This window comes from Tachypleus tridentatus, chromosome 13 (genome assembly GCF_004210375.1).
Source record: "Tachypleus tridentatus isolate NWPU-2018 chromosome 13, ASM421037v1, whole genome shotgun sequence".
Taxonomy (NCBI): domain Eukaryota; kingdom Metazoa; phylum Arthropoda; class Merostomata; order Xiphosura; family Limulidae; genus Tachypleus; species Tachypleus tridentatus.
The window spans coordinates 173823134-173847498 of NC_134837.1; the positions used below are offsets into that span (position 1 = coordinate 173823134).

At 29.1% G+C, this 24365-nt stretch overlaps 1 protein-coding gene across 6 annotated transcripts in view; it reads right to left on the reverse strand.

Moving 5' to 3' along the window:
* Positions 1–24365, reverse strand: part of HDAC6 (histone deacetylase 6) — a 77694-nt gene that overhangs the window by 46624 nt on the left and 6705 nt on the right. For 5 of the 6 annotated variants that reach the window (XM_076474300.1, XM_076474299.1, XM_076474298.1 and 2 more), the window contains exons 6-15: positions 23651–23750; positions 17614–17685; positions 16771–16796; positions 14896–15000; positions 12336–12404; positions 6980–7106; positions 5977–6042; positions 3189–3248; positions 1014–1103; positions 301–407 (exon numbers count right to left, since the gene is read on the reverse strand). In XM_076474300.1, coding sequence (XP_076330415.1) covers positions 301–407; positions 1014–1103; positions 3189–3248; positions 5977–6042; positions 6980–7106; positions 12336–12404; positions 14896–15000; positions 16771–16796; positions 17614–17685; positions 23651–23750 — 822 coding nt within the window. Of the gene's footprint in view, positions 1–300; positions 408–1013; positions 1104–3188; positions 3249–5976; positions 6043–6979; positions 7107–12335; positions 12405–14895; positions 15001–15793; positions 15817–16770; positions 16797–17613; positions 17686–23650; positions 23751–24365 lie in introns of those variants that run through there. The other variant, XM_076474301.1, reaches the window with a different exon arrangement.

A 24365-nucleotide genomic window follows, 5' to 3' on the forward strand; every position in this document is an offset into this window, starting at 1 on the left:
TTAATCATTTTAAAAGCTGCATTTGCAGAAAATAATTAATCACTGAAGTGAAAACAATGTAGTGGGTACAAGAAAGGCTTCTATGTACAGCAAAACCATTGAACCAAACCTAATGTACTGGAGTCATAACAAATTTAATTACCCAGCAAAAATAATAATTTATATTCTCTCGAAACAAAATAGCTGTAAAATAACATAAAAATAACATTATAATACTATGTCATAATGTTATTATACAATATTTTAAAACGTTTCACAATTCCTTTTCTCCTCTGAACCACAAACCAATAAAATCATCACCTTTCACTTGGCTGAGCCACAGGCCCAATGTCAGGACATGGGTCTCCCAGCAACGTGCGAAGTGACAAAGCCACACCTTCTGCTAAGGACGATACACAGTAACCGCCCTAAATTACAAACAGACATACTACTTATTATTGATATTAAGTAAAAGTTTGGTGATTGCTTGACTGAATAATTAGGTAAGATTTATTATAAATGTATAAAATTTACATAAGATGCTTTAAAGAGGTACTGGAATATATACAGAAAAAGATCCTACAAAATGCTATACAAAACACTTTAATCTTAAACAAAGAACCAAACAATAGTACATGCAGAATAAAGGAAACTTCCTGAACTGAACAAAATATTACCACTCTAAACCAACACACCAGGGTACTACGTTACCTATACTAGGCTATGAATCAATCTCCAGCCAAGAGAATTCTTTGTTGAATTCTTTATGTATATAAATGTGTCTCCATAAACATTGTACATTTTTATTACAGGTTTGTGTTCACAATGTTACAAACATGGTAATTTTTTTTTTTAAATGTCAATTCTTCTAACTATAAATCCCTTTGTTTAAAAGCTACAGTTTCTCTGATTAAAAGATCATAATAGTCTTAAAGTTAACAAAGACAAAGAGTTGCCATTACATCACACACAAAGACCAACACAAGATTCTGTACAATATGAAGTTAATATTGACACAATAAAAGAAGGCCCACCTCTAGAACGACACACACTTTACCAGTGGCTAGTCCCATCAATGAATGAAGGAAGTGTGAATAAGCCGCAGGCGAAATTTCCATTTTTCCCTGTTGGAAGTTTCATTAGTCGTATCAGTTTTATAACTTATTTCATTAATGTCAAACTTTCACTTTAAACTACAGTTTCACATAAACAATACATATTTTTTTTAAATAGCTAGTATTGGACATTATACCAGGAGTTCATTTACTTACTTTCTAACTGAACAATTGATACTAACACAAGTTAAAAAGTCATGATAAGGTTAAATCTAATATGAGAATGTTTTCGTCAGACAGGTGTTGTGTTTTTTGAGTTTCATGCAAAATTATTCAAAGCTACCTGAGCAGGTAGCTAATTAACACCAACCACTTTAAACTCTTGGGTTTCTCGTTACCAACAAAAAGTGGGATTGAATGTAGCTTTATGACACCCCAGAACTGAAAGGGTGAGCATACAGATAGTTAAGAAAATGTAACTGACATTTGAGAGTTCAAAACAAAAAAATCATAACAATAAACAATAGTAGTTTCATTACTATATTATAATTTGATATATAAACTGTCAACCCATACAAACAGCATATTTTACATGATATATGAGTTACAAAATATTTCCATAACTCAGTTATCTTTCACACTGAATCTTTATATATATCTTATATATATATATATATCTTTATATATCCTGTTATATTTTAACTTTTATAGATCATATACATCTCAAGCCATTAAAAAACCAGAATTAAATAACAATATTTAGAAACTGAATGCTAACAATTCTAGGATAAGAAACATAAAACAATCCAAGATTACAAACAAAATTCACAATAAGTATAACTTTCTTGGTGCTATACAATCTGATACATAATTATATTATTAATTTATCTAACCACCTTTAAGCTCAAATTTTAAATCAAGAGACTCAAATTTTTGATCTAATTTTATCTTAAAACAGTTTTTCAAGAAAATCATCTGAAAGATCACTTAATCTTTACAATATATTTAATAATATATAATAATATATAGTAATACTTTATAATATATAATATTTTATAATATATAATAATATTTAATAATATATAGTAATATTTAATATTACTAATAATAATAATATGTTGTTAATATTAATAATATTTAATATTTAATAATATATTGTTAATATTTAATAATATATTGTTAATATTAATAATATATAATAATATATTGTTAATATTAATAATATTTAATAATATATAATAATATAATGTTAATATTTAATAATATATTGTTAATATTAATGATATTTAATAATATATTGTTAATATTAATGATATTTAATAATATATTGTTAATATTAATGATATTTAATAATATATTGTTAATATTAATGATATTTAATAATATATTGTTAAGGGTAATTTTCCTCTGTTTATTAAAAAACAAACAAACAAATTTCAAAACAAGGCTATATTTATATTATCCACTGTCTCGTTTCTGTAACTTTTTCAAGATAAAATTACTACTTAAACTGCTTGACTCACAATAGATAACAAACTCTTTTAAGTTTGTTCTATGTACCAATGACAAATATAGAACAAAAACACTTGAATGACAATACTTGCATTAAAAGACATATACATATATATATACACACATCCATAGATATTTTCTTTCTAAATTTAGAGTGAAAAATGACTGGAATACTGAAAAAAAATAGATATACAAAATAAATAAATGCAAGATAAATTATAATTAAAAAAAGAAAAAGTTGAATTGAAAAGAGAACTTAAATACATCAGAAAAAAAGTGCCAAAGCCTATCCTATTTAATTTGTGGATTACTTGTTAAAAGTCAGAAGGGCTTCTTCATACATATGATGAAGAAGGTCATTAGTTTAAGCCAGGATATCTGTTTATAAAGGAGACCCAGATGTCAATTTGAGTGATCCATTCTAACACTATCCCATTTCTAAGCTGGATAGATAAAAATACAAATTGTGTGTCATTTATTGGTAAGCTGGATAGATAAAAACACAAGTTGTGTGTTATTTATTGGTAAACTGCATAGATAAAAACACAAATTGTGTGTTATTTATTGGTAAGCTGGATAGATAAAAACACAAATTATACATCATTTACTGGGAAAATGGATAGATAGAAACACAAATCCTACCTCAGGACAACCAAGAGCTGCATCATAACCAGCTGACACAATCACCAATTCAGGGGAGTACTGTAAAGATGACAAACAGATATACAAGCACCTCTCACTCCAAGTATAATGAAATAAAAAGCCAGTATGAAAGTGATGTATATAATTACAATAGCATTATTTCTGGTACAAAACCTTTAAAGTATAAGGCATATAAACTCTTCTGAATTACTCAAAATTAAAATATTTACTGTATTGCTATAAACAGATCAATTGATCTTGCTTGAGAGAAAGTTTAGACAAAGGAAAGTATATTTTAAAAAGGAATTGTTATTGGACTGAATCTATCCAGGAAATACTGCTAAAAGCATTGCTAGTGGATTGAATCTATCCAGGAAGTACTGCTAAAGGAATTATTAGTGGACTGAATCTATCCAGGAAGTACTGCTAAAGGAATTATTAGTGGACTAAATCTATCCAGAAAGTACTGCTAAAGGAATTGTTAGTGGACTGAATCTATCCAGAAAGTACTGCTAAAGGAATTGTTAGTGGACTGAATCTATCCAGAAAGTACTGCTAAAGGAATCGTTAGTGGACTGAATCTATCCAGGAAGTACTGCTGAAGGAATTATTATTGGACTGAATCTATCCAGGAAGTACTGCTAAAGGAATTAATTAGTGGACTGCATCTATCCATGAAGTACTGCTAAAAGAATTATTAGTGGACTGCATCAATCCATGAAATACTGCTAAAGGAATTATTAGTGGAATGAATCTACCTATGAAGTACTGCTAAATGAATTGTTAGTGAACTGCATCTATCCCGGAAGTACTGCTAAAGGAATCGTTAGTGGACTGAATCTATCCAGGAAGTACTGCTGAAGGAATTATTATTGGACTGAATCTATCCAGGAAGTACTGCTAAAGGAATTAATTAGTGGACTGCATCTATCCATGAAGTACTGCTAAAAAAATTATTAGTGGACTGCATCTATCCATGAAGTACTGCTAAAAAAATTATTAGTGGACTGCATCTATCCATGAAGTATTGCTAAAGGAATTATTAGTGGACTGCATCTATCCAGGAAGTACTGCTAAAAGAATTGTTAGTGGACTGCATCCATCTAATTACTGCTAGCAGTTCAATATGTTGTCTATAACTTCCCAGACAAATGCAATGCATTATTTATTGTCTGTCAACCTCAACTGATATTTATAAATAAATCTTAACTTCAGCAAAAAAAATAAAATGTTTTGTCACAGGTATAATAATGATTTGATGACTGGGTAAGTGACACATGTTATTATACATTACTATCTGTTCTAAGGCAGCACCAACTCATCAAACTGCAAGATATTACACAAACAAGTCAAACAACAAATGATAACAAGCCAGTGGTTTCCATCTGATTGCAAACGAATTCTCGGAATTACTCATAAATATTATTTCATGAACTGAAACAGCCAGGTTACAGTCACATAAAAATCTGATAATTCCAAATGTGTAAGATAATGAAAACTTTTCTCAGTTTCACACTATAAATGATGATTAACTGCACTTCTACAAAAAACATCATACAATAATGGAACTCTTGCTTATATGATACTGGAAAAACTTTTTATTTCATAATGTGCAATCCCTCAACTTCACAAAATGTTTATCCTGTGTTCATGTAGGTTTGCATTAGTGGTAACAATTATTTTCACTCCACCTCCATTTCCTGTCATGGAGAACTTTATTTTTCTCCATTCTTGGGGTAGAGATATGTAACATGCGAATCTAATGCACTGCCACCATGGGTAATCAGCTAGCTGTACTGAAGTACAAGCATCAATTAATAACATTAATTTTGTAACATTTTCCACGTTGTAGAAACCATTAAACAATGAGATAGGAGAAATATAAGGGACAAAACTTCCCACCCACACACTGATGGATGGAAAGGACAAGAATACTCCACCTTAAAACACAGATTTTATCAAACTATTTACAATACCCAACACATTGTAAATAATTTGTGAATTTTCCCTTAATCACTGAATCATATAATTTTAGTGAACAAAAGACATAATCCACAAATGATGTAAAGACCTAATCTACCTCTTTAGTTCATAGCATGATTATTTAATGCAGTAGCTGGTAAATCAGTTGTGATTTTGTTTCTTCTCCTCACTGTAATATTATGAAGAAAAGAAGACATCTAAATTAACAGCTGGTCTACTGAATAAAAATTAATAATTAATTTGAACATATTTCAGGTAACGAAAGGACTATACATATGTAAACCTAAAAAAATACTAGATAATACCTCTGATTTTTCCCCACCATGATTTACATAAAGATAAAACATATTACCAATCTAATATCTGGAACACCACATTTCATTTTGAGTAAAAGCTTTAATCTAAACTAATAACATGATTATTCTGACTTAATTTCTACATTAACAAAGGTAGTGACAATTTTCAGATGATTAGCAGTTACTACACCAAGTAAAACAGAGAATTGAAAAAATACATAGGTGCAGTTGGTTTAGAATATATTCAGTAAAATTAAAACATTAAAATTATAAGTATTTTACTAACAATTTGTTTCAGCACAAAATCAAACAACAGCTAAATCTGCAATGAGAAATCAAATCCTGTATTTTAGCTTGTTGACAACATTAAGTTAGTTTAACACCAGTAATAATTATCAATGTCATCTAAGTGTCTTAAGTATTTGCCTCAAAGTCAAATTATTCTGAAACAACTAACATTAATTTTCTATAACTAGAATTATCTAGAGATAGGAAGAAAAGATAATTACCTCATAGGCCACAGGAAGAAGTATATTTTGAAAGATTGCGAGATAATCTTCATTTCCCATTCCTGTCTGAAGAGAGAATTATATTTATAACTTTGTAACTTCTAAGAATGAAATAAAGATAACATTTCTAACAAAACAAAATCTACAGTGACAAACTGATATATATATAAAACTCCTACAAGGCTTCAACAAAACACCATAAAAATTGAAAGATTTAAATACAAATAAAGATCAAATAGCCCACAAATAACTGGAACATTAATGAACAGAATTAGTTAGAAACATTTTTTTTGTGTGTGTTTATTGAATTTCATGCTAAGCTACTCAAAGTTAGAGTTAGAAATACATTATTTTTCAAGTGCCCTTTAGAGACAAGTGTAAATAAGCTAAATAGTTCTCTCCTCTGTTTCAAAAACCGATCATGGTTAAGAGCAGTAGATAGCTTTTTAATAAACTGCTTGCAATCACTTAACTGGATATTAGCCCTAGAAAAGAGGAGTAACCAACACCAGAAAAAGCAGATATAAACACAGGACATGTCTTATAACTAATGTAACATAACAGGGATATGCCAATCATCATCAGGTTTCATGCTTTACTTGCTATTTACATTGACTTGACTTATTACCACCCTTAGAAAACCCTGAGGAGTGGCATATCGAGGAGAAGGGGGTCTGAAGTTGGATCTGACCAACTCCCATGTCACCCCAGGAAGCTCCTGTCTTCTGTGTGAATGAGTACAACATTTAATATACACTAAAATGAAAACACATGATCTATAAATGAATAATAAAACATTTGGAATAGTTTAAGTAGTTAAATATAAATCAGTATCAAAATAATTTCAATAAAATTTGGATTCTAAACCCTAAAATGTTTTCAATCAGAAAAAGGTTTTATATATATGTATGTGTGTAGCATGTTACACTGAAGTTACTGAAATGAACCTAGGATTTTCAGTTAGGCACAGGTTTAAAAATAAATGACAAATTCAGGAAAATACCTTATTCAAAGGAACATTAATATTGAAACCTTTCCCAGAACCTTCTCCCACATAGTCAAAATTAGACTCTCGAAGTTCTGGCCAAAAGGCCCCGTGCTCATAGAGATGGATTGAAAAATACAGAACCCTAAAAATATTTTTTTTTAATTATCAAATATGAGAAATTAGAAGTTATAAGTATTACCACAAACAAAGTAATATGATTAATTTTCTGAATTACATTTAGATATTTGTAACAAAATTAACATTAACAAAACATTTTTACCAACTGGCATCAATTTTTGTATAGAATGTAAGTACAGGATGAACCATTTCTTAATTGTCTTGATGAAAAAGAGTATTCTTCTCAGTAGAGCTTTTATCATCAAATATTTATGTTCAAAATTCCACTGCCACCATTACTTGTTCACTTAGCAACACTATTTCATTGATGAATTACATTATTTACATCAAATACATAATTAACAAATAATACAAAACTTATGAAAGATTAAGGTTTGTAGTGCAGAACAGAGAGTTGTATTCTTTAAAAATATAATTTGTTTTATTTAATCCAACATTTTGCTATTAAAGTAAAAAAAGATACTTGCTAATTTGTCTTGCTAAGTGTCTTGCTATGTATTTTATTTACCCATATTACTAACTTATCTTGCTAAGTGTTTTATTTATTTTTCTTTTAAATGTTTTGTTTACTTGTCTTGCTAAGTTTTTGTTTACTTGTCTTGCTAACTTATCTTCTAAATGTTTTGTTTACTTGTCTTGCTAAGTTTTTGTTTACTTGTCTAGCTAACTTGTCTTCTAAATGTTTTGTTTACTTGTCTTGCTAACTTATCTTCTAAATGTTTTGTTTACTTGTCTTGCTAACTTATCTTCTAAATGTTTTGTTTACTTGTCTTGCTAACTTATCTTCTAAATGTTTTGTTTACTTGTCTTGCTAAGTTTTTGTTTACTTGTCTAGCTAACTTGTCTTCTAAATGTTTTGTTTACTTGTCTTGCTAACTTGTCTTCTAAATGTTTTGTTTACTTGTCTTGCTAACTTGTCTTCTAATGTTTTGTTTACTTGTCTTGCTAAGCTTTTGTTTACTTGTCTAGGTAACTTGTCTTCTAAATGTTTTGTTCACTTGTCTTGCTAAGTTTTTGTTTACTTGTCTTGCTAACTTATCTTCTAAATGTTTTGTTTACTTGTCCAGCTAACTTGTCTTTAAATGTTTTGTTTACTTGTCCAGCTAAGTTTTTGTTTACTTGTCTAGCTAACTTGTCTTCAAAACGTTTTGTTTACCTGTCTTGCTAAGTTTTTGTTTACTTGTCTAGGTAACTTGTCTTCTAAATGTTTTGTTCACTTGTCTTGCTAAGTTTTTGTTTACTTGTCTTGCTAACTTATCTTCTAAATGTTTTGTTTACTTGTCCAGCTAACTTGTCTTCTAAATGTTTTGTTTACTTGTCCAGCTAACTTGTCTTCTAAATGTTTTGTTTACTTGTCTTATTTCTCTAGCTAACTTGTCTTCTAAATGTTTTGTTCACTTGTCTTGCTAAGTTTTTGTTCACTTGTCTTGCTAACTTATCTTCTAAATGTTTTGTTTACTTGTCCAGCTAACTTGTCTTCTAAATGTTTTGTTTACTTGTCCAGCTAACTTGTCTTCTAAATGTTTTGTTTACTTGTCTTGCTATGTTTTTGTTTACTTCTCTAGCTAACTTGTCTTCTAAATGTTTTGTTCACTTGTCTTGCTAAGTTTTTGTTTACTTGTCTTGCTAACTTATCTTCTAAATGTTTTGTTTACTTGTCTTGCTAAGTTTTTGTTTACTTGTCTAGCTAACTTGTCTTCTAAATGTTTTGTTTACTTGTCCAGCTAACTTGTCTTCTAAACGTTTTGTTTACTTGTCTTGCTAAGTTTTTGTTTACTTGTCTAGCTAACTTGTCTTCTAAATGTTTTGTTTACTTGTCCAGCTAACTTGTCTTCTAAATGTTTTGTTTACTTGTCTTGCTATGTTTTTGTTTACTTCTCTAGCTAACTTGTCTTCTAAATGTTTTGTTTACTTGTCTTGCTAAGTTTTTGTTTACTTGTCTTACTAACTTATCTTCTAAATGTTTTGTTTACTTGTCTTGCTAACCTATCTTCTAAATGTTTTTTTGTCTTACTTCTTGTAGCTATGTTTTCTTCTACTTGTTTTGTTAACTTATCTTGCTAAATGTTTTTTGTTTTACTTGTCTTAAATGTTTTGTCTTCTAAATGTTTTGTTTAGTTGTCTTGCTAACTTGTCTTCTAAATGTTTTGTTTACTTGTCTTGCTAAGATTTTGTTTACTTGTCTTACTAACTTATCTTCTAAATGTTTTGTTTACTTGTCTTGCTAACTTATCTTCTAAATGTTTTGTTTACTTGTCTTGCTAACTTGTCTTCTAAATGTTTTGTTTACTTGTCTTGCTAACTTATCTTCTAAATGTTTTGTTTACTTGTCTAGCTAACTTGTCTTCTAAATGTTTTGTTTACTTGTCTTGCTAAGTTTTTCTTTACTTGTCTTGCTAACTTATCTTCTAAATGTTTTGTTTACTTGTCTTGCTAAGTTTTTGTTTACTTGTCTTGCTAAGTTTTTGTTTACTTGTCTTGCTAACTTGTCTTCTAAATGTTTTTACTTTTCTTGATTACTTTTCTTCTAAATGTTTTGTTTACTTGTCTTGCTAACTTATCTTCTAAATGTTTTGTTTACTTGTCTTACTAACTTATCTTCTAAATGTTTTGTTTACTTGTCTTGCTAACTTATCTTCTAAATGTTTTGTTTACTTGTCTTGCTAACTTATCTTCTAAATGTTTTGTTTACTTGTCTAGCTAACTTGTCTTCTAAATGTTTTGTTTACTTGTCCAGCTAACTTGTCTTCTAAATGTTTTGTTTACTTGTCTTGCTATGTTTTTGTTTACTTGTCTTGCTAACTTGTCTTCTAAATGTTTTGTTTACTTGTCTTGCTAAGTTTTTGTTTACTTGTCTAGGTAACTTGTCTTCTAAATGTTTTGTTTACTTGTCTTGCTAAGTTTTTGTTTACTTGTCTTGCTAACTTGTCTTCTAAATGTTTTTACTTTTCTTGATTACTTTTCTTCTAAACGTTTTGTTTACTTGTCTTGCTAAGTTTTTTGTTTACTTGTCTTGCTAACTTGTCTTCTAAATGTTTTGTTTACTTGTCTTACTAACTTATCTTCTAAACGTTTTGTTTACTTGTCTTGCTAAGTTTTTGTTTACTTGTCTAGCTAACTTGTCTTCTAAACGTTTTGTTTCCTTGTCTTGCTAAGTTTTTGTTTACTTGTCTAGCTAACTTGTCTTCTAAATGTTTTGTTTACTTGTCTTGATATGTTTTTGTTTACTTCTCTAGCTAACTTGTCTTCTAAATGTTTTGTTTACTTGTCTTGCTAACTTATTTTCTAAATGTTTTGTTTACTTGTCTTGCTATGTTTTTGTTTACTTGTCTAGCTAACTTGTCTTCTAAATGTTTTTACTTCTCTTGATTACTTTTCTTCTAAATGTTTTGTTTACTTGTCTTGCTAACTTGTCTTCTAAATGTCTTGTTTACTTGTCTTGCTAACTTATCTTATAAATGTTTTGTTAACTTGCCTTGCTAACTTATCTTATAAATGTTTTGTTTACTTGTCTTGCTAACTTGTCTTCTAAATGTTTTGTTTACATGTCTTGCTAACTTGTCTTCTAAATGTTTTGTTTACTTGTCTTGCTAAGTTGTCTTCTAAATGTTTGTTTACTTGTCTTACTAAGTGTCCTGTTTACTTGTCTCATTTATTTCTCTCCCAAACTTGACTTGTTAAGTGTTTTGTTTATCCAGATGAAACCAAAATGGAAAAGCATTATCTTAAATAAAATCAATTATGTTTTTGAGGTAGCAGGTTGTATTGTATTTATCTTTTTAATGAATAAAAATCTGACTTCTGTTGAAACTTTATCTGCAATTCCTGAACAAAAGAAAGTTTTTTAACTTTACTAAACTTCACAGAGACAATAATTAACAGAATGTCACCCAGTTGCAACACGTATTCTATTTAAACATTAAAATATCTTATTTCGTCAGCTGTCAACACACTGTTAAAATGTTTAGCCTAAACAAATCAATAATACATGAATCCAAACTCTCCTAAATGTCTAATAAAATATTATTAACTTCCTTGATATTTAGAAAAGAAAGACAGGTTAATCATTATTTTTCCCACAATGACTCTTTTATCTAGGAATAAACTTGCTACATTTTCTTAATAGGAACCTAAAAGTTTTTGTAAACATTTGTGTCATTCCTAGTGAGAAAATTTCAGCACTCAAATGAATTTATAAATTAACACAGATTCCACATGTTGATAAAAATAACTGAGACAAGTTTTTATAACTTTTATTTGGCTGACTCATGTGAAATTTATAAAATTAAATTTCAATGCAAGGTGTTTTAATACAAAAATGATTATAATATAAAGAGTATTGAATATGATGATGGACATACACAACTAGCTGTATGAAAGAGGTGGTAAACTTGATCACATCTCTGGATGTAACACCTTTATTAAAACCCTTCATCACACAAATAAATTATTACATAATAATGTTATTAACGAAGCAACGTTTTAAAAAAAAAAGTTATAATAACCTAACTTTGCCACTAAAATAAATATAATCCTATCTTGTATGTATATTATATTGCAATGTTTGCCTAAAACCTAATTACAAATTGAAATACAAAGAAGTGTTAGCAGTTTTTTGCATGTACTTCATGAATCCTTAACACAAAAAAAACCTGAGTGCAAATCAGCTGTCAAATGATATGCAAAACTGTTGTTGGTGTTTATTCCATGATGTCATACTTTCTTAACCAATGATTCATTAAAAAGATACTCCGATTGTTTTAACCTCCACCATTATTTAGCCTAATCTGAAATAGTTGTTAAACAGGGTTAAAGAAAGTGTTTATTGTAGTTTATGCACATAAAATTAATGATTGCAATATAATAACCAGCATATGTTAGAAAACAGGTTTTGCAGTTTCTTACATTTTTAAGCTCTACAACTCACTTGAAATATAAGGTTAAAAAGAGAAACAACTTCAGTACTGAAGGTTTATTTATTATAAATAATCAGTGCTTGTTGTTAAGATTTGTTAAAAACATTGAAACCTTAAATCTATTTATTTTATTGCATAAAACTGGAACACCATCACGTTTTTTAGTTTTCTTTAATTCCCAAAAACATTCAAGACTTTTAGTTCAAAAATTGTGCTGTATCTGTTCTAAAAACTGTTAAAATATTTAAACAGTCCAGCTTTTTAAATTTTAAACAAATTTCTTAAAGTTCACATTAAAGACAAATAAAAAAATTTACCTAGGGTCATCGTAGAATGCATATTGAGTAGCCTGACCATGATGGACATCCCAGTCAACAATTAGAATCCTATGTAATGAAAGACAGACATCAAACCTAAGGAAGCATTAATACAACACTGAAAAAACTAAACTCAGGCAATCTTGGAAATTTATTTTTTTCTTTATAGTATACATGTCCACATTGCAAATATAGTAAAGGTTTTACCAGAAGGTAACAATATATTCATTAAGTTCTATGAATGATTAAAAATTCTGAGGAAACGGCAAATAAAAACGTATGTAAGATTTATATCAAAACAAAGAAATACATGATGTATACATCTTATGTATGACTGAAAACACTTTCAGAATATCAAACAGAAGCTACATCAATGCTCGTGAAGCATCAAAAAACAGTTGATGAACAGTAATGTCTGAACAATCATCTCTTCAGTTTCCAGTTTTCAAACTTCTGGAAGTATACTTCAGAGATGCCAACTATTTCAAATGACTGAGCATAATGATTGTAGGCAGAGCCCTTTATCATTTGTGGCTACTAGGCCTGACCAATGTCTCTAAACTGTTTATTATTATATAATAACTATTATTATTTATTACTGCTATAGATTGCTCATTTATGTTTTGTGTATTTAATAAATAAATTTTAAAAATCCTTTTGAAATTATGTCTTTTATCCAATTCAGAGTAACAAACATACTGGTAAAACATTGAACATACACAAACAGTAAGCAGAAAAATCCATTGTGTAAGGACTAGTTTATATTATGTTTATGACACTTATTGTAATAGTTTTGCAGCTGTTGCAGCCTTTGCTTTCATGAGAATGTCTCTGGATGGTTGGGAGTTATAACAACATTGTCCATTTGACTCCATACACATCTTGTGTGTTATAATACTGCTCAAAACTGAGGTGCTCAAGTTTGGTCTGAACTTGCTTTTGTTTTTAGTCACTAAACTAAATATCCTTTCACTGTCAGCATTAGAATAGAAGATTGTAAGAATTCCAAGCATAACCCTACACAGAATGTCATACTTCTGGTTGCCATTTCCATCCTTAACTGTAGACAGCTCAACCCAAAACTTTTTAGCTGACAAGCACTGATGACGTAACTATGGATTCCCCCATGTACCCAGTATGGAGAAGCACTGCACTCAAAATATTGGTAGACATCGGAGATACAAATATTTTTTATTATTTCAAGCACAAACATGATTATCGCAAGTAGCCATTTGGACTATGTCTTTTATTTATTATCAAAATGTATTTGTATCTCACTAGAAATTTTCTTTTCACCCATTTCAAGCCCTGGGGGAACAATTTATCACTTTATTGTATAGGCCTATATAATATATAATAATTTGGGAGTTGCAAGAAGTCGTAATATTTGTCTGTATGAGCATATAGTCGTAATGTATACACCAAAATCATTATGATTACGCTCAAATTGTAATGGTTGGCATCTCTGATACTTTCAGCATTCAGTTTGAGCACTAAGTGTCTATCTTTGTTTTTCCCGTTTACACATCTAATGAAAGGGTTTTTGTTTTGTCTTTAAATCTGGATACTCCCATTCCCCTCTCCCATCAAATGTTTCAAATACAGAACTTACAGATGCCTGCAACCATATTTAGTTGGGTATTTAGTTGCTCTATTTTGTCTAATTTTCACTTCTCCCCACAGGATCTATCGAGTCTGATGTTTTTCGTTTACATATATTACTTTCTATTTTTTTTATTTTTTCTCCAATTTCATTTCTATGTATTATTTTCATTACTTTTATGTTTTTTTTCCTTTCATTTGTATTCCTCTTTTTTAGAAGCTTTACTGTTCCACGTCCCAGTTTAGTCTATGCACTCTTGTTACCCGTTCTTTAATATTCAATAATTTTTATCATTCCTTGTATTCACTTTTTTCCCATGATGCTTAAATACCTATACTTCATGTATGGTGAAGGAAAAATCTCTAAATTTCAACTACCTGGGATGGGTTCAAACCCCTAAATAACTACCACATATAAACAAGTTTTCTTTTGCTGTTACTGTAAATCAACTAATGCACAAAAGAAGAGATTAAATGCACATTTTGTTTGATGTCTTTTCTCATTAAGAATATATTAATGTATGAGTAACTGGAAAGGATCTAAATTCTAATCACATAAAACCATATAAATGTTAACACATGGCATAATCAGATATTTGTATTGCCAAACATATGCACAATTCCATAAGCCATTAATCAAATGGTAATAATCAAATGTTTAATAAACATTTAACTAAATCATTAGATACTGTTTTATTACACACTTCAACAAAATGTAATAATAGTTTACAGAATCCGTAAACAATTACAACAAAAACATTACTGATCTAACCTAACACATTATAAGAAAAAGTTCTAAAGTCAACAAAACATAGAAACCAAAAAGTGAGTTTAATTCACAAGAAGCTTTAATTTCTACAAAATGTATTCATGCACAAATGGGAAACTTAGATTATGTAACAACCATTCAATATAAATAGGCATAATAAAACCATTGACTTTTAAGTTTGTTAAATACCTGTTCAAGGCGTAATGTTTCAAGGCATATTTAACAGCTACTGCTACATTATTAAAATAACAGAAGCCACATGCCTTGTCTTCCATTGCATGGTGTCCAGGAGGTCTAAGACATGGAAAACAAAATTAAAGTTATATTGAATTAACCATTTGATTCAAACAATTTTATCGATACACATCAGTTCCCTTTCCAATAAATGCCTCTTTCATGGATTTAACATAAAATTTTGGGAAGACATAGAACCCATTGTTCTATCTCAACTGTTCCATCATCTAAATAAATAAACATTAAAAAAAATTTAATGCTAGACCTTAACATTTATGTACTTATCATGTTTTCTCTTAAATCTACTACCTCCTCAATATTCGAAAGTAATGCATTCCGAAGGTCAACCATCCTATTAGTAAAATAAAACTGTCTTACCTGAAGATGACTCCTACCCTGCCACAATTTATACTTGTGTACCCTAGTCCTAATATTCTCATATAAGATGAGAATCATGTTTTTTATTTAAGATCCACATCATGTAATGTAATAGGTAAAAAATGTAACAAATTCTTTTAGAACAAAACCTCTTGTATCAAATAAAGTCCACACATTTCACCACAATCAGTTTGTGAACAACTTTACATAAAGCTCCAGGTCTTCATTTCTGATCAGTGTGACCATAATTCTTATTTCCAGTTGAGGAGTGCACTTGATTTCAAAATCATGAATAAAAATTTTCACATGTTTTCATCAAGACCACATCTAAATCTGGAATTTCTCATCAATTGTTTTAGTATTAAAAACTAACACACCTCAATACTTAATATATTCAAACTTACATGGCATAACAGTTTCATCTGAGTTAAGCAAAATAATAGTGAATACTTTTAAAATCTTACACAATATGTACCTTTGCATTATTCCTCTATTATATCCTTTTCTTTAAAAGCCTTTGTGTCGCAGCTTGACGTCTTGTGTGTCCCTTAGTTAAAAAGTAGTCTGTACAGCTTGTTGAAGTACTGCTTTTGATATTGGAGTAATTTAACTCCATAAATTAAATTTTACTTTCTTTTGACAATTGCAACTAATTTAAAAATTCTCAGATAAGCTATTTATTAAAAGTTTATAAATTAAAGTTTTAATACCGTTCACAGAAGTTAAGGTTGATTATTAAAGCATTATTCTGGGCCAAGAGTTTTAAACAAGATGGAAGCTAAGATCTTACTGATGATTATGCAAACCTAATTGTGTTTGGCTTAACTGTTTGAATAAAGAATATATTTTAAATTAAGCTTACTTTTATGTTTGTAATAATAATAAATATATCTTTATTCATAATGTAATTTCAAAGTATCATTACTGCCATGAAGCTGTTATCTTTATCTTTATCTTGACAAACACAATTACAGCAAACAAAGATTCAATTACAGCAGGTAACACATGCCAATAAACATTTTAAATACCACGTTTTATTCAACCATTATTCATTCATAGCTGCCATGAAGTTTATCACTTTTGTTTTTCCCAGTTTTACAGAAAAGTTAAATTAAAGAGTATTTCGAGGCCTGGAAAAACAAATTTACATGGAACACCATCGAAGGACCAGAATGAAATATACTCATTGTGTACAACATTTAACCAGTTTATTACATTAAACAGTGCATAAGAGAAACATTCCAACCTTGTATCATGCACTTCAAGGACAAAATAGCTTTGTTTTCTGATTTAAAACCTCATTTAAACATGAAAAGTTCTCAAACATTGAACAATGACTAAAAATGTGTGAAATCATTTTTACAATTTTGTTACTTCCCCTTCTTTTTAAAACTTTCATGAACTCAATAAAAGTATTTAATTAAGTTGGGAAAGAGAGAGAAGACTACTTACCTAATTATTGCCATCCCATTCTGTATCTAAATCACAAAAACACACTTCTAAAACACAATTCTCAATATATTTATTATTTATACAAAATTAGTCAATGTGAGTTTCATTTTTTTTAAAATTCAAGTTTCTACTTTCTCCAATTTAAAACTAGTCCTATAATTTGATTCTAAACTTTTTTTCTCTGTAATATAACCAATGTAGGAATGTGACAAAAGAAAAATAGTGTGCACCTCATTTAATTAAGAAAATAAGTTACCTGATTCTTTCATGGTGCTGAGAAAGCATGTATGGTTGAAAAAAATCATACAAGCACACAGAAGAAGAAACTTGTAAGACAAACACTCTCCAACTGTACATTATTCAATGTACTCATGAAGAGAAGTCAGGTTTCAAACATGTCATGTCTGAACAGTAAACGTGAAGTGAACCCCTGGGATATGAATATTATTTATAGGAAAAAGGATCTGTCATAGATCAAGTCTCAACTAAATGTAAAAACTTACTGGACATGTAGCTATCTCCCAAATGTATGATTACTCATTACAGTGAAGACATTCTACATGAATCAAATAAGTACAGAAAAAAAAAAAAAAACCTACCAAGCTTTAAATTAATTATAAGAGACCTAAATATTCTTTACAATAAAGCAACATGAAAGTAATGATGTGATGACACTTATTAAAGCTTTATTTCATACACCATTTTTATGGGTTAGTAAGCCAAAACAAAATGTAAACATTTGTAACAGTCACTTTGTTGCTCAGAATAAAAAAATTCAACTCAATTTTTCATTTATGTTTACAGTTAAACAAAGTTTTCATATACAAAAAAAGTCTGAATTACCTTTTTATCCAAAACATTAGTTACTAAATCCACAGTGCAGCCAACAGCCAAACGTGCCACTTCATAGGACCTCTAGAAAATACAAAAGATATATACACTCTTGAAATCAAAGTTACTCACAGAGATTAAAATCTTCATACAAGTGTTAATATATTACAATCAAATGGTTAAAAAACATTTCTTACTGAATAAAATATGTGCATTTTAGTATTTTATAACCTTAGAAAATTATGCTTCCAACGTGTTGATGGTTGATTAGTCACATAACAATAAAATTTTAATAATCATAAGTCAGATAAAACCAAACAGCTAAATCTTCATATACATGTCATTTCTGATAAATAACCTTAACCAACAAATATGCAAGACTTCTGAGTTGATTGTGGTTAATAACATTTCAATTATACATTAAATGGATGTGACAAAATGTAGACATGTCCTGATTGTTGTTAATAACATTTTAATTACACATTAAATGGATGTGAAAAAAATGTAGACTTCTGTGTTGATTGTGGTTAGTAACATTTTAATTACACATTAATAGAATGTGGCAAAATGTACACATGTCTTGATTGTGGTTAATAACATTTTAACCAAGATGTAGACTTGTGTGTTGATTGTGGTTAATAACATTTTAATTAAACATAACAGGATGTGATAAAATGCAGACTTGTGTTGATTGTGGTTAATAACATTTTAATTACATATTAACATGATGTCACAAAATGTAGATGTGCGTTGATTGTGGTTAATAACATTTTAATTAAATATAACAGGATGTGACAAAATGTAGACATATGTTGATTGTGGTTAACAACATTTTAATTAAATATAACAGGATGTGACAAAATGTAAACGTGTCTTGATTGTGGTTACTAATATTTTAATTACACATTAAATGGATGTGACAAGATGTAGACTTGTATGTTGATTGTGGTTAATAACATTTTAATTAAATATAACAGGATGTGACAAAATGTAGATATGTGTTGATTGTGGTTAATAACATTTTAATTAAACATTAACAGGATGTGACAAAATGTAGACTTGTGTGTTGACTGAGGTTAATTAAACATTAACAGGAAGTGAAAAAATATAGAATTTGTGTTGACTGTGGTTAATCGAACATTAACAGGATGTGACAAAATGTAGATGTGTGTTGATTGTAGTAAATAACATTTTAATTAAAGATAACAGGATGTGATAAAATGCAGACTTGTGTTGATTGTGGTTGATAACATTTTAATTACATATTAACATGATGTCACAAAATGTAGATGTGTGTTCATTGTAATTAATAACATTTTAATAAAATATAATTGGATGTGACAAAATGTAAACTGTGTTGATTGTAGTTAACAATATTTTAATTAAATATAACAGGATGTGACAAAATGTAAACATGTCTTGATTGTGGTTACTAACATTTTAATTAAATATTAATAAGATGGACAAAATGTAGGCTTGTGTGTTGACTGTGGTTAATTAAACATTAACAGGATGTGAAGAAATGTAGACTTGTGTATTGACTGTGGTTTATCGAACATTAACAGGATGTGACAAAATGTAGATGTGTGTTGATTGTAGTTAATAACATTTTAATTAAACATAAAAGGATGTGACAAAATGCAGACTTCTGTGTTGATTATGATTAATAACATTTTAATTACACATTAATAGAATGTGGCAAAATGTAGACATGTCTTGATTGTGGTTAATAACATTTTAACTAAGATGTAGACTTGTGTGTTGATTGTGGTTATTAAACATTAACATGATGTGACAAAATGTAGATGTGTGTTGATTGTAATTAATAACATTTTAATTACATATTAACATGATGTCACAAAATGTAGATGTGTGTTGATTGTGGTTAATAACATTTTAATTAAATATAATTGGATGTGACAAAATGTAAACTGTGTTGATTGTAGTTAACAATATTTTAATTAAATATAACAGGATGTGACAAAATGTAAATGTGTCTTGATTGTGGTTACTAACATTGTAATTACACATTAAATGGATGTGACAAAATGTAGATTTGTATGTTGATTGTGGTTAATAACATTTTAATTAAACGTAACAGGATGTGACAAAATGTAGATGTGTGTTGATTGTAGTTAATAACATTTTAATTAAACATTAACAGGATGTGACAAAATGTAGACTTGTGTGTTGACTGTGGTTAATTAAACATTAACAGGATGTGAAGAAATGTAGACTTGTGTATTGACTGTGGTTAATTGAACATTAACAGGATGTGAAGAAATGTAGACTTGTGTATTGACTGTGGTTAATTGAACATTAACAGGATGTGACAAAATGTAGACTTCTGTGTTGATTGTGGTTAATAACATTTTAATTACACATTAATTGGATGTGACAAGATGTAGACTTGTGTGTTGATTGTGGTTAATAACATTTTAATTAAATATAACAGGATGTGACAAAATGTAGATATGTGTTGATTTTGGTTAATAACATTTTAATTAAACATTAACAGGATGTGACAAAATGTAGACTTGTGTGTTGACTGTGGTTAATTAAACATTAACATGATGTGAAGAAATGTAGACTTGTGTATTGACTGTGGTTAATCGAACATTAACAGGATGTGACAAAATGTAGATGTGTGTTGATTGTAGTTAATAACATTTTAATTAAACATAACAGGATGTGACAAAATGCAGACTTCTGTGTTGATTGTGGTTAATAACATTTTAATTACACATTAACATGATGTGACAAAATGTAGATGCGTGTTGATTGTGGTTAACATTTTAATTAAATATAACAGGATGTGACAAAGTGTTGATGTGTGTTGATTGTGATTAATAACATTTTAATTACACATTAAATGGATGTGACAAAATGTAGACTTGTATGTTGATTTTTGTTAATAACATTTTAATTAAACATAACAATATTTGACAAAATGTAGATGTGTATTGATTGTAGTTAACATTTTAATTAAACATAACAGGATGTGACAAAATGCAGACTTCTGTGTTGATTGTGATTAGTAACATTTTAATTACACATTAATAGAATGTGGCAAAATGTAGACATGCCTTGATTGTGGTTAATAATATTTTAACCAAGATGTAGACTTGTGTGTTGATTGTGGTTAATAACATTTCAATTAAACATTAACAGAATGTCACAAAATGTAGATGTGTGTTGATTGTGGTTAGTAACATTTTAATTAAATATAACAGGATGTGAAAAAACGTAGACTTGTGTGTTGACTGTGGTTAATCAATCATTAACAGGATGTGAAAAAACGTAGACTTGTGTGTTGACTGTGGTTAATCGAACATTAACAGGATGTGAAAAAATGTAGATGCGTCGATTGTGGTTAACATTTTCATTAAACAGTAACAGAATGTGACAAAGTAGACTTGTGTGTTGATTGTGGTTAATAACATTTTACTTGTACATTAACAGGATGTGACAAAATGTAGAGTTGTATGCTGACTGTGATAAATAACATTTTAATTATGCACATTTTCTACAGGATGTAATAAAATGTCGAAATCGTCTTCCTGAGAACACCACACCTCATAAAAAATTAGTTAAATGGATATGATGTATCCACTGTAATTACAGTGTGTGACAGTTCTTTAAAGATCTAAAGATTTACCTACATTAAAACCAATAAAGAAGTTCAGAATATTTTAGCTTATGTGTTCTGTACTGAAACTGAATAATAAATAGCTAACGATGTGTAAATATATTCTCTGTTTTGCTTTTAGCACAAGTCACCCCAAAGGATTACTTATGTTTTGTCCACCACAGACATAAATCCTAAATTGTGACATTGTAAGTGATTACCTTATCACTGAGCCACAAGTAACACTTACATTGGAGATTTTAACCCCAATAAAGTAAACCCTCTCTAATGCAGAATAGCACATGGCCAAGTAAAATTTCCAGCTTAAGAAGATTTTCTGGCTTAAGCAGTGAGCATGCATTTCCTTAATTATATATCATTTTTGAGCAGAAAGTTATAATTGCTTGACTCAAGGGAAGTAAGATGTCTGTGAATAAAGTTATTATACTGTTTATGTTATATTTATTAGAATAAGAACAAAAATAGACATTCAAAATGTACATAAGTACACAAAATCTTAATAAAAATTTATTTGAAGAAAGTATCCAATTTCAACTGTTTACATTTTTTTTCAATGCGCTTTCTCATGCGGTTAAAAGAGAACACCAATTCTACGACCTTTTCATGAAGTTCATTTTCCACTTCATTTTTGCATACAGTTTCATAGCGTTAATACAACTTAACACTTGCGATGAAGTAGGATTTTCTATTTCCTCACTATCTTTTCCATTTTGTTCATCTTCTGAATCTCTCACACTGTTACCATCTTGCAATTCTATTATAGATTTTAAATCAATTTCATCAGTTTCTGTTAAAACATTCTGTCAACGTTCACAAAACCTTCCAAGTTTACAGAATCATCTGCATCAACCTTCTCAGAGTTTGGATTTCACTAGAATCATCATAACAAACAACTTCTCCACAATCTCTACCATTATCAAGAATAAATCCACAGTTTTGAAAGCACTTTATTACACATTTGATTGAATGACTTAAAAATGCAACTGCATCTAACACGTCGGTTTTCATGGTCATTTCAGATGTTCTCTTACAGTCGTCCTTGTTTGTAATAATATGCTGAATCATCAATTTTCTGTATTTCAATTTTATACACTATATAATTCCATTATATAGTGGCTGTAGAATTAATGTTGTATATGGAAGTAGAAAGACTAAATGAACATTTGAAAGTTGAAGTTTGGAGTGAGAAGTTGCATTATCTAGAAAAAGTAGAACATCCCTATTTTTTTGTTCCATTCTTTTGTTTAATTTGTTCAAAAATTCCTTGAATATAACACTTGTCATCTGTACTTTATTATTTGCTTTCCATTCCAAAGGAAGTTGATTCTTCCTTAAATTTTTTAAACAGAGCGGATTTTCACTTTTATTTATTATCCATAGTTTCTCTAGTTTTCCCATCAGCAAATATGACCAAAAGTACAATCAATCGTTCTTTCAAATAGCGACCTCAGGAATAATGACAGCAGAAAAAAAGAACAGAATATATTTAACTAATATTTACTGTAACAAAATATCTGAGAATTTAAATAAATTATTAATTAAATAAGAAATTAATATTTAATCAAAAACTTTTTTCTGCCTTAGGTTATAATCGTACTTGTTGATAGATGAAAAAGGTAGTTTTCCCATTCACGTTACACAAGTTCTGCCATATAGAGGGCGTTTTATAAGAGAAATCTTAAGATAGTGCTGTAAAATTGTGATATTTCCAGCTTGTACAGGTGTCTGCCCATGCAATTTCCGGCTTAGGTTTTACTGTATTTTATTTTTCTATCATTCTCCTGTCATGTTGAAGCTAGTGATTATTTAAAAGTTACTTTCACACAACCTGTGGAAGTTTCACTAAATTTGTGAGTGCTTTAAATAGACTAAATTTATTATGATAAGTTAATTAAAATGATATTTAACCCTAAATCCACATTGTCTAATTTTGATAAGCAGCCTCCATAGAGAGTCACACAAGTAAATTTATAACATCATATAAATTACATCAGAATGTATAAAAATAAAGTTGTAAAAATTACTGCAAAATTTTACTCAATTAATTAATATAGAAATATAAACAAATGTAGGGAAACAGTGGGAAAGTGCAACAAAACTTGTAAGTAGAAAAGAAAGACACAATGAACAAAGTTGGTGTACCACTGCCCTAAATCTCACTCGGTATTACGTGCATTTCTTACTTGTGAACATCAGTTACTGTATTCAATGAAAGTGTCAAAACTAGTTTGTTTATTGGTCATACTTATAAGACTATTACCAAAACTAAAATATCTAAACCATACATTTCTATTTAACCTCCATTTTGTAGATAAAGACAAATAATAGCATGGCAACACTACATGTTGGTTTTCAATAACTTTGTAACAAAGCTTTATTTAGAGGATGGATATAACTTACTGGATGAAAGTAAACATCATCGTATCTTGACGACAGATTTTCTAGAAACTCTTTTTCCTCCTTCCCTTCTGTATCTTTTATAATATCTACATATTCCTTCCTAAAGTCAGTGGTATAATATCATTAGCATACATGAGTCTCATAAAAATAAACATTTAAAGCAGTCCAACAGTTTTCATACGTCATGTTCCAACACATCTTAACTAAACATGAGCAACAACCAACATAATGTTTCAAAAACAAAGCTGGCATTATTACATTCAAGTTAATTATCATTTATTACTTTTATGAATGTAGGTATGAATCAAGTTGTATTTTTAAATAATTTCATACAATTTCTTTGGCATTAAAAAAGAATGAAAATTTAAGCTTCTGGATGAGGTACGCACACATAAATAAATGGTGTAAGATGGGACACCTATATTGCAAATGTAGGTTAACAATAGGTGAAAAGTAGTTAACTAGTTACATCACGAGTAAAGAGTTATTAAACCTAGAATCAATAAAGACTCTGAGAAAAACACTAGTCACATGTTTGACAGTAATAAGTTACTGACACCAGTCTAGTGGCATAAAGAAGACTACTAAATAGTTTAAAATAGCATTTAAAGGTGGCACTTTATGTAAGGTTCATTACTACAGACAGGAGTAGTAGTACAACTGGCTCAGTCACCATCACAGTGACCATTATTTGAGCGTTTCGGTTCTTGTTTTT